The 18019-nt window shown below is 45.2% G+C and overlaps 1 protein-coding gene across 1 annotated transcript; it reads right to left on the reverse strand.

Moving 5' to 3' along the window:
* Positions 1-1112: 1112 nt before the first annotated feature.
* LOC124781363 (serine-rich adhesin for platelets-like) lies at positions 1113-16366 on the reverse strand. Its single transcript, XM_047253855.1, has 2 exons — positions 16240-16366; positions 1113-4644 (listed from the first exon to the last, which is right to left on the reverse strand). The coding sequence occupies exons 1-2, from the start codon at positions 16325-16327 to the stop codon at positions 1502-1504; spliced, it is 3231 nt and encodes a 1076-aa protein (XP_047109811.1). The 5' UTR covers positions 16328-16366; the 3' UTR covers positions 1113-1501.
* Between the last annotated feature and the right edge of the window lie 1653 nt (positions 16367-18019).

Raw genomic sequence — 18019 nt, forward strand, 5'->3', positions numbered from 1 at the left:
TGCAGTGTACTAAATAGTGTATTACAGTGTATTAAATATCCCATACTTTCTTCCAAACAATCCCGACCACATCTTGCATTAAAATCAAAACTTTAACACTAAAGAAGAGAGAGAGAGACGATATACAACACAGTTAATTCTCAAGTTCACGAGAGACACATATACGATGGAGTTAATAACTGTTTTTAGTTGTTGCTGAATCATGTGCCTATTAGCAATAGGGAGTATTTATGTCCTATGCAGATAATGCAACTCCGGTTACAGAAAAATCTTGTTAGTTATTTAGGGCCATTCTTTAACTTTTTATCTTTGTATTTTCCTGTTTTTGCTGTTATGCTTAATATCTGACATCGAGTAATTGTCCGGACAAACAAACAGTTGTAAGTAAGGAAACTTTTGAAAAGAAGATCTGATACTCATATTAATATCTGGAGACAATTCTATATGAATTATTTGTGTAGAATCATATATTAGCAATTAAAAATTCAGGTTCGAATAGCTCAAAGTGTTAAGAAGGTACTTGGCACTTAAGAGGAAAGTGTTATACAAAATGAAAATCAAGTATTCTTAACAGGAATGGGAAAAAATACGTTTGTTCTTACGGCGATCTGTTAATCTGAGCAATTTTCAGAATGAAGTTTTGAACGTATCTTTGAAACAGTCTTTGACATTAGTATAAAATACTTTAGAAGTCTATAGCTGGAAAATGTTTAACTGAAGCAGGAAACATAAGATATAAGAATGAATTTTGGCGTTACGAATACACATAAACGAACTGTTCTAGCCAAAGACATGTCTTAAATATGGCATGTGTGGCGCTACTGTTTTTTAAAAACCAACAAAAGTGATGACAATTTCGCACGATAATACTGTTGTCAAGATATTCTGGATTACTGAATGCTGAGCGTTGCAATTTATAGTGCAATGTAATAAAAACAGTAACTCTGTGCCACATGGCGAAAGTAGTGCTAGTAACATTAAAAACTTTGACCGACAGCAGATATTTTACAGTCGTCCATGTGGATACTTTCATTTCAGTGAAATGAGGGATACTGGTGACTGGAAAACAGGAATCGGTTCCTTGAGTAATAAAACAAGAAACCAAACAAATCTAAAGTAAAAGTGACTTTTATTACAAAAATTCGTACAGTAAGTACGTACATTTGATGAGTCATGTACTCTAAGGCATATGGTCGCATGAAAAAAACGTGTATAGACAAAATGATCCTTGTGTGTATGTTGGCACATGCAACACCTGTACTTAACTCTGACTACTGAGAATTAAATACGTAGGCGTCCTAATATCACGAAATATTGCACATGATAGAAAATAAATAACGACAAACATTGTTCTCACAAAGTCGTCAAACATATTTAGATCAATTTCAACAGGGAACTGTAGAAAAATCACAGAAATGCTATCCTTTGGTTGGTCAGTTTCTCCACGTGGGATGTACGTCGCAGTCGAATTGAACAGTGGTAAGTAAACCTTGTGACCTCATTAGCATCCAGACAGTTTACATAGGCTTCCAGGGAAGCCAAAGTGTGGAGCAGGTAACACTGGCTGTGAGACGCCGAAACCACCGCTAGAACTGGAACTGGAGCTTGAACTAGAACTTGAGGAGGAGGAAGAGAAGCCACCAGATGAGGAAGATGAGCTGAATGAAGAACTGCCGAGAAGCTTCTGGAGGGGTGAGCCAGGCTGCCCAAAGTATCCGTGAGGACTTGCAGAAAATCCTGAGCTTGAGGAACTGCTGCTGGAGCTACTTCCACTGCTACTGGAACTAGAAGACTTGCTATGGCTAGAAGACCCAGAACTGCTAAATCTACCACCATCGATATTTGCCAGTTGATTTACTAGTGGCTGGTGACTACCGAGAAACGGGCCAGGCACGACAGAGGGTAGAAAATTGCCGATTAGCGGGTAGTTACCACCAGGTACATTGGTGGCTCCACTGGAACTGCTGGAAGAGGAACTGCTGATACCATTCTGAGCTTGGCTGTTTGAGTATGCTTGACTTGATGATCCTGAGCTGGAGGAGAGCCCACCACTGTAGCCATCAGTGCTACTGCTCGCTTGAGAAGCAGAGGCACTGTGAGATACTGCTGGAGTCACAATTTTTGCTACAGCAGGAAGAAGAGCACTTCCGCCTTGGCTGCTCGACTGGCTGTAGGATGCTTGACCTCCCAGTCCTAGAGACTGACTGCCAGAGGAGCTTTGAGAGTAGGCTCCGTTTGCTCCAGCAGCCCCACTTGCTGACGATGATGATGCAGAACTGCCACTGCCGCTGGCGCTAGACGCTTCACTGCCACTAGTGCTGACGGGGAAACCAGTAGGATATGTCAGGGCACTGTTTACCTCTCCAGCTAAGGGCAATGTCTGAATGGGAATCTGAAGATCAGCTGGGCTGTAAATGTTGCCAGTGTTGTGGTTAAATGATTCACTCGACGACTGTGACGCCGAGGCAGTGCCCTCAGAAGCGGAGCTACTTGACTGAGAGGAGCTCGCACTGTAAGACTGACCATTGTTGTAAGGCACAGCATTAGTCAGCTGTCTCACAAATTCAGTTCCTTGTATGGGTATCTGCAGTTCTCCACTGCTGAGTCCGTACTCACTGCTTAGACTACTAGATTCACTTGATGCCTGCGATGCTGAAGCTGCGCTGCTTGATTGGCTTGAACTTGAGCTGGAAGAATGAATACCAGTGACAGGCACAACAGTATTTGGATGTCCTACGAATCCAATGTTTTGAAGAGGGAGCTGCACATTGCCAGTCGAGATAGTATGTCCACTGCTTTGGCTGCTAGATTCACTTGACGACTGAGCTGAAGAAGCTGCGTTGCTTGATTGGCTTGAACTGTAAGAAGAACTGCCATAAATGGGTTGAACATTTTCTGTCTGTCCCACAAAGCCAACGCCTTGCAGAGGTGCCTGTAGGCCACCAACAATATGTGCCTGCCCACTACTGTGACTACTCGATTCACTCAATGACTGCGATGATGCAGCTTCACTCTTTGACTGGCTCGAACTTGCACTGTAAGACTGACTGCCTATTGTCGGAATGACTCTGTTCACTTGTCCCACATTGCCATAGGGCTGAAGAGGCAAGTGCAGGTCGCCAGTAGTGAGTGTTTGTCCATTACTTTGACTGCTGGTGTGGCTCACCGACTGAGCACTGCCTTCAGAATTACTGTTGTGGCTTGCGCCGTACGAAATACCGTTTGGCAATATGCTGACTAAATGTCCGGTGAATCCAGAAACTGGAACTTGTGCCTGTATGTCACTGGCGAAGTATTCATTGCCAGCACTTTGGCTGCTAGATTGACTCGCCGACTGTGAGGATGATAAACTGCTAGACTGGCTGTTCGTATGCGACGCTGCTGTCGATCCACCAGGCACAACATCATTTGTGAGATCTATTAAGCCGAAGCCTCTGATGGGAACCTGCACATTATCGATGTTATACAGTTCTCCGTTGCTGTAACCACTTGCCTCCCCTGAAGACTGTGATATAGCTGCACTGTTGGACGTGCTACTGGCCTGGCTGTTGCTGAGCGAATGACTAGCAGCCTCTGCCCCCGCATTAACAACTGGTACAGAGAGTTGTAATTGCTGGACAGGCACAAGTGCGTCTCCATAAAAAATTGGTCGAGCAGCTTCCTGTGGTATGGATTCACTCGATGCGTGAGATGAAGAGCTACTCTGGCTTAGGCCGTTAGATGAAGCTCCACTGCTTTGGCTGCTGCTTTGCGAGATAACTCCTCCGCTCGAAAGTGCCTTGCTTGTACCGTGGCTGCTACTCTGAGATGCGGAATTGCCACCAGCTGCGTTTGTGAAACTCTGACTGAAGGAGTAACTGGTTGGTACCCCCGGTGCAGGATGCCCATAAACTGGGCTCGTACTGTGGCTGGTAGAGTGAGATCCACTGTGGCTCGAGGCTTGCGAACTGGATGACTGAGAACTGCTTTGACTTGAGGCCTGTGAACCTCCCTCCACTTGGCTGACGATTCCTCCATGAACGAGTGCAAGACCATTTACTGGGCTTCCAGGGGCAACCAACACAGCACTCGGTTGAGAGATTAGTCGTTTTGCGGATGATCCTGATGATGAACTGCTGCTCTCGCTGCTGCTGTGAGACGCCGTGCTTCCTTGGCTGTAAGAGCTACTCGAACTCTGTGAAGAAGATGCGGCGTTAGCGCTGGCCTGTCCACCGTGGTGAATTACTCCGGAATGGTAAGTCGTCTGTGCAGATGGTAGCACAGTCAGCACACTTTGGGGAGAGCCTCCTGATGCCAAGTGTTCAAAGCCGTCCCCGTAGTGAATAATTGTTTGCTGGTAATCGTCATCTCCATCTGGCAGCAATACAGCTCCACTAGTGTACTCTCTGTCTCGGACAAGGATGGGGACTTCTCCGGAGCCTCGTAGAGCGCTTTGGCTGTGGCTCTCTGATTGGCTGGAGGAGCTGCTGGCTGCTGATTGGCTGGCGCTGCTGCTGTGGCTGTTGCTTCCGCTGGCGCTACGGTGAAGGTGGTGGTGACCGCTGCTGACTTTTCCGGATGGTCCATCTCTTAGGGACCACACCACGCTGGCGGAGCTGTCGTCGGGGAATACGATGCCAGAGCGCGTGCTTCGTAATCTGGATCCTGCACAAAAACAGAATAAGAAATTAATCTACTTAGTTCTCTACCATCTGCATGTTATCAGAACTGTAACGTGCCACTGCGAAGAAAGTAATGTGTCTATGGCTCACTAAGACTATTTACAGAAGCTGCTGTTGTTTATAGGAAGGTGATGTAAGAATATAGAGCTGCGTTGCTGTTCATATAGAAGCTAGAAGCCAAATAACTGCCCTGCCATCTTTAATGGAGACACTGACTGTCAAGCGAAAGTGGCATCATTGGCGTCAAGTCGCATTAGTTCTCAAGCACGGGAAATTCTTTAGGTCACAGTGGCTGTCATTTTTCCAGCCCAATTTACCGAAACTCTTTACTCTCTGTACCATCACTTACTCCTTGGCCGAGGAACGGCGCTGAGTACAGCGGCCAGTGGTAGAGACTCACCATTTGAAAAACAACAGAACAGAAACGTACAGAACATCTACGACAATGTTTAAGTTCAGCACCAATCGATAACAGCAGAGCAACTAGGCACGTTAGATATTGAAGCATGATCATCCGAAAGTGAATTTTACAGTCTCGTGAAATTGACGATGATGCGTAGGCGGCCTACGAAGAGGCCATTCCCAAAAATTTAGTTCGAGTTGATCTCGAGAACAGTCCATCTGCGTGTCAGACTGAAGAATAGGGAAAGTATACCTAGGACTACGATGTTTGCAGCGGGGTTAGAGGATTAGCTCCAGCTTACTTCAAGAGTCTAAGAAGATTTATCATCCGAAGTATATGCACCTCGGTCGCGAGAAGTATTGATACCGATAGTGGTAATGTACCAACTCTCCCGTAAATAAATATCAAAATTATTGATTTAAATCACATACAAGTTCATACAACCACTTTACTTCAAAAGTACTGACGAAGTGTGCAAAGTGGTGACCACGAACCGAACACGCTTACATGTAATGATGAATGACGTCCTGATATGTGCTCTCAACAATCCTTGGTGTTTGTTGTGTGAATTATCTGTTCACAATCATATCTAAGTGTCTGGACTCTTGTATCGCCTGTTTCATTTCGAATCAATAAATTGGAGAATATATGGTCACGAAATTGAAAGTCAGCGGCTACACTTGTGATAAAGAAAGACTTGCAAGTGTTAGTACGAGGTAAACAGCATGTACCTTGACATCCTGTAGCGGCACAGGTGAACCGAAACAGCAGCTGGATCGCCCGTTTTTTGTGCGTCAATAGCGCTCTCGATACCCGTGCAGGCCACTCTGCCATGACACAGCAGAAAACGAAGGAGGCTGCCAAACGCTAGCCACTTTTGCTACTCTCAGCAACTGCATTGAGTAGTTGGATAGGTTGGGGATGAGAGGAATTGAAGGGGCTCTAATCTTTATTCAATATAAACATAGGCAGTGATGCACATCTTGTTTTCGCGGCTTGTTGACGGATCCATTAGATATCGGGCGTGCCGTCGCAGAAACTGTTATTTTTCCAACTGATATTTCTACCGTATACATGTCGGTTATCTTCCGAGTGATCTCAGAGGTTGACGATATAGCACTCACCTCCTCTATTTTGAACACGAGAGCTGCGTAACTGCGCTTGCAGCCACAGAATACACAAGGACTAGAGATGTTTTCGACTGAATCTGTCGTTGGACGCTCGATTCATGATGGAATATCGAAGCATCGGTAGGGGATTCACCGTAGCGACGTCTTTGTGGGTTGTTCAAAGAAAGGAACGATTCTGTGATTCATCCAGGCTGAAAAAATTATCACCGTTAATCAAATCCTTTGCGAGACGAGTTTCCACTGCTTCCTTGACCATCGAGTCCCAGAATGAGGAAGCTAACGGTAGAATTTTGACATTATCACGCAGCATAGAGCAATGACTAGCCACAGCCAGTTTACTGGGCTGTAAGACTGGGGCGTACCTCCCATGTTACGTTCGTCTCTTGTGGACCGTTTGCATCGTATGTCGAGGTTCGCAGGCAATTTTGCATACTCCAACCTTACGGAGCTTCAAGTCGCCCTTGACGAAACCTAAAAGTGCAGCTGTTCTCGATGTTCTCGATGGAGGATGAATGATCACTTTTACTATACGGGGTGTTCAGAAACTCCCGTTACAAATTTCTAGAACTTGTAGAGGGGAGTGACTAGACAATATTATGAATTTTGAATTGTACCCCTTGGCCTAGGGGCAGGGGGGGGGGGGGGAGGCGCTTACGTCGAATCGGATCATGCCATTTGACGTATGTCCTACCTTCCTGACCTGGTTCAAACCTCATTCACATGTCTGTGGGTGTCAGAGCAACATAGTTGAGTTCACGTCTGAGGAATACACCGACTTGATCCTTCTGTAAGGCGGAGCCCATGGTAATGGAAGAGGTGCTCGTCGCCTTTATCCGGATCGTTATCCACAACGTCCGACTGCATCGCATACCCTTCCCCCCCCCCCCCCCCCCCAAAAAATTACACAACGGCTTCAAGAAAGGGGTACCTTCACTATCAGCCGGCGTGACTGTGGTGTTCCAAGAAGAGGCGGCACACACGAACTGGAAGAGTGTCTGTTGTGTTGGCGAAAACGGGTTAAGTTTACTTTCTCTTTCTTTGGTTATGAATGAGTGGAATTGTAAAATAAGTGACTTACTGGGTCAAGCCTATCAATTACTTGCAAAAGTAGTCGTGTTATCAACATGTTTTCAAATGGTTCCGTAAGTTCACTTTAGATTTTATCCGTAGTGCGTTGCGTATCTGTCGTGAAGAGTACTCGTTTACTTCAAAAACTCTTTTTCAATGTAAATGCTCATCCTGCAGACTGTTCTCGTCAGCAGTGCCGTATGGCATGCGAACTAAAGTTTTAAGAACACTCATCGCAGCCGTTTGCATTTAAAGTACTGATCAGTACGAGTCAACATGGGATAAATTGCTTCTCCCAAGATGTCATCATCTTTGCGACGAACCAAAAGTTCGATAGGATCGTCTTGTCATGGATTCTGTGTGTACAAAGTGCTTTGTAACCGAACATGTCTATTCTGTGGCCGCAAGTACGTTGTCTGAAATGACGGATTCGAGTGCTGTAGCTGCAGTCGGTCAGCCCACTCGCAAGATGGGCGAACATTGATGTATCCATCATTCAGAGCTGAACACGTCCCATCTTTTCTGCGGTACAGCTTTCTGTTTCCATGTGGGAGCCAGAAATTGTTACATGCTTTACTGACTGTGAAAATTGCAACATGTTGAAGGAATGATCAGAAATTAATTGAATACACATATGAGCAGTGTGATTAAAAGTAACCATGAAATCTTCAGACCAAATATTTTATTAGAGGATGAGTATTTGATGAAGCCTAAGAACATATTCACGCAGTAGAATCGAACCAAACAGGCTTTGCATGTATCTTTGAGAAATGACATTTCAGGTATCTTTCATCTCAAGTATGAAAGTTCAGTTTTATTGGCTTCTGGAGAAGCCCCATGAACGAGTAGTCAATGGATAAAATCCCATTTATGTTCATTGGAGGGTGCGTCGGCTGAATTGGATGATTAAGAGGAAGGAATATCTCTCTAGTGCAGAAGTCACCTTCGACATTTATATGGACTGGCTGCGTCCTGTTGGAATAATGCTACAAGAGTGCACTGAAGGAAAGGTACCATTTTGGAATGTTTAACTTCGATGTCAGAAGTACCGGGAACAAGGAGCACCTAGGATCACTGACGGTAGTCATTCGATGGTTCGGCCACCATTACAGATCACACATTGCACTTACGGACTTAGCGCTTACCTCTGCGGCTTCTCACAGGCATCGCCATCATTCAGACTGAAGGGAGCATCGTCGCAAAAGGTGCTGTCAACAGGCGCTTTACGTCTTTGTTAACAACTGTTATTGGGCCTCTTTCGTTTGGCATCAGCGTTTCCTCTGTCCAAGAAACGTCTCTGGAACCTCAAAGTGGAGAACTGTAGAACTGTGGCCCTGACTGCAGTCGAGATGAAGCTACGCGTCATATCACGTGGATGAAGTATTTGTCACACATTCTGACGTTGCTCCCGTGTTCTATTGCTTGTTTTACGATTTGTCTTATTTTCTGAATCCCAGTCTCCATTGTACTTCACTACGCCCAATAATTTTGCAATCTGTTGAAATGACGGACCAAATCTACGAAGACGAACTATTAGGTTCAATGCAGATCAACTGCAGTAAGCCAGAGCACAATTTCACGACACGAGAAACCACACCCATGCAGCCGTTCACATTTTCTAACTCGTTATTTGCCTGAGACACAGCGTTCTGCGCTCTTTTGAAGCCCTTTACATGAGTGTAAATGGATTATAACAAGGCAGTTTACACGTCATCCATAGTCCTCAGACGCGCTATATCTATTTAAATCTTATAATTTTCGTTTCATTTGCATATTCGTCGTGACAGAGTTTTTGCACTCAGTAATGCAGTGTATATTGGTATGCATCCATTAACATTCGATCAAGATGGTAGATCACTGCTCGGAATCTGACCTTTGTGCCCATGAGCAATACTCTTAGCTACAAAGGTAAGCAGGCACACCTGATGCAGCCTAAGAGTTCTAGTCTACCAAATCCTCTATTTTACTTGCAAGCACCAGTGCAGAACGAAAGATTCATTCTCGGACGCAGGTCCTATCCGTGGGCAATCGAAAACTCCTTCCTGGATCGGTACCTTGTACCTAAGTTGGGCCCCTAGTGCCAGCTCCTCACATAGATTGTCTATATTATACCATTCAAGTCCGGCTCTCTTCTCCTGTTCAAACTCTTCAACACACAACACTCACGCCTCTGACGTACTCAGCCCTCAGCCCTCTATATCGTACCCCATACCTGCTACCTTCATTAGCAGCTGTCAGCCACAAGATGCATCGACTAACTACCACCACGAGCATCGTCAGTCTCAATGCGTCGCCACCTCAACATCAAAAAATTCTGAGATCAAGGTCAACAGTGTTTTCTAAACAAAAGTTCGTCATCGTAAATTGATCTCTTACTCTATTTTATTCACACCGTTTCAATATTTTTCAACTAGAAGATAAATTTCAGTATGAATAGCAGCAATATGGCCGCCATTGGATGCTGACCCCCTCCGCTTGATGAGGGGAAGTGGAACGATCAATGAGGATAAGGACAGTTCTTCAACGAGAGGTCTGCAGGTATTGCCGTGCCTGGCAGAGTAAAAGGTGATCTCGAAGCTCGACCATTGCCTTTCTCCCAGAGGCGTGCGCTGATGGGTGGTGAACAGATCGTTGTGTATGAATGGCCACAGGTACTGGGCCGAGTGCCTCCCTGGAAACGCGTTTCGGTCTGTCGGTAAGGCGAAAATGAACAAAAACTGCTCCATCGAAAGGCGACCACCGCGTATCGGTAAAGCAGAAGCTGGTGTGTGATCTCAGTTATACCCACGTCGTTAACAGTAGGTTCACCGTTTCGACCCAGGTGCTGTGGTTCCTGCATCCTTCGCGGATCCGGAAGACGCCCACGCAGTATCGGGCGCAGGCGGACATCCCCGGTGAACGCGCCGGGCGCCGCTGAGTCAGCGGCGGCCGCTCGTTGCGCAGCCACCGCCAACACTTTCTCCGCTGCTCCCCACGCGTCAGGCGGCGACGTCATGCGTGCCCTCCTTGTACGGCGCCCGATCTGTCATGTTCCACCTCCGCCACTATGCAGGACGTGTCCTCCACGCGCTGTACGTAACAACTGAACCGTGCTGAAGCTTTCCGTTGTCCTTCCCTACTAGGCAGCCGATCGTTTGCAAGCACGATTGCAAAATTCTAACATCAATTAAGCGTAGAAGACTGGAGCGAGATGCAGAAGACGGCTTCGGGGAGGATCCGTTTGGGTTCCGAGAGATGTGCAGGAAGACGTGAGAGTAATATTGACTCTACGATACAACTTAAAGGTTTGTGAGACATGACGTTGACAGGTGAAGGAGATACAGCGATCTGCATTATTTGCTAAAACTTTTATCAGTATTGATCGCAGTAAAAAATAAAAATACAATATGCTGATTACCGGTTTCGATTTATTAGCAATCATCTTCGGATCATGTTCATTAAAGAATTAGCACCTAAGTACACTGTTCGGCGTAACACCATCGTCACTAACAAGGGAAACACTCCCTCAGATTTAGTGGTAAGATGCCCCAGTGGACAGCCCGTCAGAAATTGAACACAGACCAGTCACAAAAACAGGAAGAAGGTGTATTGGACTGTGAAGAAAAAAAGGCAAGACAGAAACAGTGAACGGTCCAAGAACAAGAAGTGTCGTTAAGAGCACTCTCTTACAACAGCTACGTCGTGGGTAAGTGAAAAGGTACGAGTTCATTTTTGTTTTGGCAGGGATACAAGTGGCGGTGTCCCGCTAGGATGGCTATGATTCTGTCTTATTTCTTTTTGTTAGGTACCCCACAAAAAAAAAGATGGATAGACCGTCTGCGTGTAAGCAGGAGATCCCGGGTTCGAGTCCCGGTCGGGGTAAAAAAAAGTGGTCCTGGTGTTGGATTGCCAAGTGGGCGACCCATGTTCGGAACTCCCCAGTGCTATTAAGTTTTTTTTCTTTTCTTTTTTTTTAGCGAAATTATGAACGGTGCGTCCGATGATTGAAATGTTTGTTCTCTTTCTGTAGTCTTGGCACTTGCCATACTACACATTGGTTACAGAATGTGAGTCATGTGGTAAAAATACGTTACGTCGCGAGCAAATGTGATGAATAGTGAGAGCAGGCGAGATACCAAATAGACGTCTCACAGAAATGAACACAACAAATAAACTGGTGTGAACTATGTTACAAAAAAGCAATTCAAGAGTCAAGACTTCCGAAATGGAACGCAACTTCAAAAACGTTAAAAACATATGTTTTGACAGAGCACAGAGAAATTGTGTGATTGTGAAACTGTTGCGTTCACTTGTCGCAGCTTATGCGACAAACTATTATATTTTAATTATTTCCTTGGGAGTGATCACATTCATACGAACACCTAAATCGGGCAAGGAGGCATATCCCACTCACTTACCAGGCGTACAAATTACGTGCGTCGATAAGAGATTGCTGTAACATGACACACGTACTGTCACTAATGCCGTGGATGACACACGAGATTTGTTTTCCGGTGGAGGATTCGGTTAACTTGTCGCCTTGCCATCAAACGTTTGCGGTTCCCATTCGAAAGACACTTCCTTTCGGCTGCTAATAGAGTCGTTGTGCAGCATCAACTGTTATTTTAGGTCCCTACCTTTTACCCTTACTACTCGCTGTTGCAAACGGACGCTACAACACGACACAGACGCAAATTTATATTAAGTGAACAGCCGAAAAAAGGCTGGCACGAGGATGATTTGAACACGGCTCGCTCCCGGATAGGCCAAGACCGTAACCACTTAACCACGACGCCATGTCGCTTACAATCTACTGTAGAGGCGACGCCACATCAATCCAGCTTCCAAAGTGACATCGCCTCTAAGTTTTCTCTTCTTCCACAGGATAACCACAGCATTTACGAAAAGACTATGTAACATCAGAATGACCTTATTGTAAAGTTGTTTTTGTAATGCCATTTAGCCTGAAGATGAGGTATAACACTCGAAACATGTCGCTAAATAAATAAGTAATACAATAGTTGACGAAGTTTGTGACTGGTAGCGGTAACTTAATACAACCTTTACATATTTCTTGAGACAAGTCACGGTCGAAAAATAGTCAAAGTGGCTTCAAATTCTTCTGTGGGGAAAATGGATGAAAATATTTTCGGAACTATATGACCCTAGGACAAATGTAACAGTAGATGAGCAAATGGAACGTAAATATAAAATTATAATAGCTTTGAATAATTAAAGAGTATTATGCCATTAAATAGCATAAAGAGCAAACGCGTACAGATTATTTAAGGAAACGAGCAGTGTTAAAGTAGAGCGAACACATACATCCAGTCTTGGGGAAAGCAGTTTACACACATGCATGTTCAAAGGAACATTGCATCGTAATTTGTAACAACACAGGCACTGTAGTGTCGCATTTATCTACCAACACCGGATAAGCGACTGTCGAGTAAAATGTCTGGCTTGTACGGGAATATACATAATGGATGTAAGAGTACAGGTTGCAGGTATACGGTTGACGATGTATGGAAGTTTGATTCTGGGCATGGGTCGTCGTCCGATAGCCTAATGGCACCTGGCACGGTAGCTCAGCGTGTTCGGTCAGAGTTTTAGCCGCCCTCTGTAATAAAAAAAAAAAAGAGCTAATGGAACGATGATAAACTTGAACAAGCGTCGTGGGACGTCTGCCCCGAACAAATAGAACGAACAATCACGAACAAAATGAGATTTAAAAAATTGGTGAGGCGACCGCTCGCGATAAGCGGGAAATCAGGGTTCGAGTCCCGACCCTGCACAAATTTTCGCAGTCGTCATTCCCTTATACAGCTGATGGTTGTCCGTTTTTACAATTGCGTATGAATTTAATGAATAAGGACAACTGCATTTGCATTTCCAGATGATGTAGTAATTTGTGGTAAGACAGAGAAAGAAATGCAACAGCGGCGTGCCACTTGAAATGACCATCCAAAAACACACTGATTCACAACAAAGAGGGCCAAAACGATTGCAGCCTCAGTGAACATGCACAGCAAGAAAGGAGAAATAAGGCTGGAAGATACACTGTTGGATCCAGTAGACAAGTACAATTATCTAAGGATCATAATTTCATGGGCTAACAGGATACAGCATGAGATCAATAACCGACCTGAAAAATCAGTTCAGTTCTACTTTCAAGTTCGGAATCCACACCGGAACGAACAAGTCCCTCTAAGATCAAAACAGACTCTCTTCAAGTCATACTTTGTCCCCATAATAACATTCGGTCTGGAAATCAACAGAACAACCAAACAGGTCGACAGCAAACTCCAAGCCGCAGAAACGAAGTTCTTACGAACTATGGTCCAGAAAACTAGGAAGTATAAGATAACAGGCGAAAAAAATAAGGGAAGAAGCTGGAGTGCACACATACCTGGAAGAAAAAGTGACAATGATCCGTCTGAGATGGTTTGGTCATGTCAAGCGAATGGACGATGGAAGAACAGCGAAACAATGGCTACACACAACTGTGATCAGTAGAAGAGCGGTAGGAAGTCCCAGGAACAAACGGCTGGACCAAGTGAAGGAGGATATAGGAACAAGAGGAATCAGCTGGAATACAGTCCTGAGAGAGGAGTGGTACATGGGCAGGCACGAGTAAAGAGCTCGTCAACACACCGGGCCAACTGCAGTGGAAGACTAATGATCATTTTCTTTTACTGTACACGTCTAGTTCCGGAGGACCCAATTAAGCAGCAAATGTCCTTGGTCATGGAACTTGTCAATAAAAGAAACTAACATAAAAATTAATAATTTATAAAATTAAATGTACGTGAATCCTATGCAGATGACAAGCTGTTAAGATATGTTATCATAATTAAAAATATAGCACAAGAATTTACTTAATTTTTTCCAGGAAGTGCCTGACAGAACAGAAGTAGCGAGACAAGGAGGAAACTCTTCAATTTATACTTGCATGTGCGAGAATTTCTGCTAAGGATTTTCTTTTTTAAAATTTATTGTGGTAGCTTATTGAGCATGGATACTGTATAAGACATAAGGAAGTTCGATCGAAATTCAGAATTCCCAAATTCCTGAACAACGATCGACAAAAGGTTAGCGAACTTCCAGCTCGAACTACCCGTTTCTGAGCAAAATACCCTTAGTAAATTGGAAGCGTCAGAATAGAATATAATGCCGCATGTCATAAGCGAATAAAAGCAAGCAACGTAGACTAATTTTCATGTTGGATTGTCAGTTCAGGCACTATTCTAATCGAAAACAAAGCAGAATTCAGTTTCTAATAAGGTCCTGAGCATGGGCTCCCCACGGCAGATTACCATTTATCTGAACGTCTATAAATTTGGATTGTTCAGACTCGCTAACCACATGCCCATTTTGTGTAATCAAAATGTCAGTTTCAGTTGAAATGTATGTTAGAAACTGTAAAGACTGAGTCCTGCCGTGATTTAACATCGATTTACATCCTACAAGCTATCAACATATCATCTGCTCTATTTGATACATTGCCTATGTTGCACTCAACATCCTTCACTACCAAGCTAGTGTCGTAAGCAAACAGAAATACTTTAAAAATCACCTGTCTTATTAGAAGGCATATCATTTCCGCATATACAAAGTAAATCATCTAACAAACATCGCTAATATTTCAGACATGAAAGGCACTGTTGATACACGGTTACAACACAGCTAAATTGTAGACAAGGGCGGCTATATACAGCCAATACACATATTTTGAGACATTGACAAAAGTGCATTTTTTATGCAAGAGTTACAGATTTTTAAATGGGACAATGCCTATTGACAGTAAAATCCTAAAAGTAGCGTATATGAGAATGTCAATGGTATTTGTTGTAGGAAGCTACTACAAGTAGTTTATTAGTTATCGTGTTGTAAACGACAGCTGTTTATTCCATCGTATTGCTTAAATGCTAGCCGTCGATGCTATGTTTGTTTATGTTGTGTTGTGTGTACACTACGACTGCACTTATTGTGTAATAGTGGACATAGTAGGACGTGCTTAGAAGGTGGTGTATCAGAACGCGAAAAAAGCGGACATGCCTATGGTTTATGATGAATAAAGCAAGTATGCCGTTCGTTCGTGTATAGTGTACGCCGGAAGATATCCCAATAGAGGTAAACCTCTTCAACCTCTACAAACAATTATAGATGATATGAAACAGCGTATTGCAGTTGCCTGCGCTGCAATTTCCGCTGAGATACTAGAACGTGTGCACCAATCGTAGCATGGCGGACTGCAACCTTGTATTGACACTGGTACGGTCATTTTGAGCACAGGCTATTAGGGTATATTGGTCCTTTACGTGTCAAACCTCACAGAGGTTCACCTTCGTTTTCTTTCGTTTGTCTTAAGCAATGTCCCGTTTAACAACACGACACCTCTAGAGACTTATTAACATCTATGTAGGGCTGCGCATACGCACCCATACAAAATTCACATTCGTTTGTGCTACAACACGGAACAAACAACTATTGATCTTTGAAATAATCAATCTACGATGTAAACTATTTGCGCTATAGCCATGCAACATCATGTGATTGTGGTACTGTCAATAGACATTGTTGCACTGAAAACTTGTACCTTTTCTTAAAATAAATACGCATTTAATATTCATAACACTGTGTATATGGGATGCATAGGTGAGCCTCTACCTCCCATACTAATCTATGAAATCCTTATATCAGTGGCGCCTCCCATTACCGAAATATTTGTGGTGCAAGTTCTAGGTGATTCACTGTATAAGAAACAGTAGTGGTCCCAGAACTCACCCCTGAGGCACCCCCACTTAAACGAGACGCCACCTCGTAGCTGTTCTCATTATGATTTGCGAAAAAACATTAATATTTTGGAGAATGCGTGTTTTTTGGTCACCGATGTCGTTCAGGTTTAGAATTCACCCTGACAATCGCGAAATTGCGGTACTTGCAACGGCAGCTCGCAAGAGTGTCTGCAGACGTCCAAGTGTGGTATGTTGCGTACCTGCAGTGGTGACTGCGGCGGCTGCGCCGATGAAGAGAGCGAGGGCGACGGCAACCGCCTCTGCAGCGTGTGTGTGGTGCCGCCGCATGCTGTGCTGCGCTGGTCCTTTGCTGCCGTGTGCTGGAGTTGCGAGTGACTGCAGCCGGCGTGTCGCGGCGTACTTTAAATACGGCGGCCGGCGTGTTGACGCCCCGCCCCGTCACCTCCCTCCACCCACGCGTCTGGCCGACCGCGCCCACCCCGCCGGACGTGCCGGACCCCGGCAGCGCCAGCTGCCCTTTCCCGGATGCTGGAGTCCCGGCTTACCATCTCTGCGGTGACCGCGCTCCTCCATCGAGTTAACCCTGCCCGCCGCTCAGACCCCCTTCCCCCTCCTCCCGGGCAGCACTTCCGCTACCTGACCGTTACTCACCGCACTGGGACTGACGAACCATCGTTACCTGAAGGGAGACAGTCTACACTGACGGAAAACAATCTCGACACCAAGACGAAGTTGTGCGACATAAACGAAAACTAACAGACGCATTTTTTCGTCTGAAAGATGAATAAATTTCGTGCCACTCGCGTAAGAGTGGCGTCAGTAGTGCCACACGAGGAAGAAAATTGATGTACTTTAATTGCACGAGGCAACGGCCTTGCCCCAGTGGATCGTTTCACGTCATATCACCGAAGTTAAGCGCTCTTGGACGTGGCCGGCACTTGGATGGGGGTGACCATCCGGGCTGCCATGCGCTGTTGCTATTTTTAGGGGTGCACTCAGCCTCGTGATGCCAATTGAGGAGCTACTCGACCTAATAGTAGCGGCTCTGGTCAAGGAAAACCATCATAACGAGCGGGAGAGCGGTGTGCTGACCACACGCCCCTCCTATCCGCATCCTCCGCAGAAGATAACACGGCGGTCGGATGGTCCCGGTGGGCCACTTGTGGCCTGAAGACGAAGTTGTTTTTTTAATTGCACGCTCTAACGGTCGTGACCTTTAGATGTCTTTGAGACTCGAGATGATGAGGTGATGTTACTCAAGAAGTTTAAGGCGACGAAGACGCCGTGGCGGCCGCTGTGACCACGTGGTTCTAGGCGCTCAAGTCCGGAACCCCGCTGCTGCTAGGGTCGCAGGTTCGAATCCTGCCTCGAGCATGGATGTGTGTGATGTCCATAGGTTAGTTAGGTTTAAGTAGTTCTATGTCTAGGGGACTGATGACCTCAGATGTCAAGTCCCATAGTGCTTAGACCCATTTGAAGACGCCGTTGTCAAAGCCTCACTTAGTTTGAATGGTGTCGTGTATTAGAGCCACGAGAAGCTGTATGCTGTTTCTGCGATATTTCAGAAAGACTTGGCAGGAATGTAGGTAATGTAGAAGGCTGCTGGCAGAGGTGGTCACGAGAATGTACACGGTCGCTAGAAAACCGAGCCCCAGACTGTCATGTGTCACAATCGGGAGGGAAGACCATCGCGTTCGGCCTATGGCTCTGGCGCATGGTACTGCATCTGCAGCAACAATTTGTGCAGCAGTTGGCACCACAGTGACGCAACGAACTGTTACTTCAGAGATAGCTCCGAGCCAGATGCCCTGTAGCGTGCATTCCAATGACCCCAAACCACCACCATTTGCGACTTCAGTGGTGTCAAACGAGAGCTCTCTGGAGGGCAGGATGGAGCCCTGTTGTGTTTTCTGATGAAAGCTGATTGTGCCTCGGTGCTAGTTCAAATGGCTCTGAGCACTACGGGACTTAACATCTGTGGTCATCAGTCCCCTAGAACTTAGAACTACTTAAACCTAA

This window comes from Schistocerca piceifrons, chromosome 1 (assembly GCF_021461385.2).
Source record: "Schistocerca piceifrons isolate TAMUIC-IGC-003096 chromosome 1, iqSchPice1.1, whole genome shotgun sequence".
Taxonomy (NCBI): Eukaryota; Metazoa; Arthropoda; class Insecta; order Orthoptera; family Acrididae; genus Schistocerca; species Schistocerca piceifrons.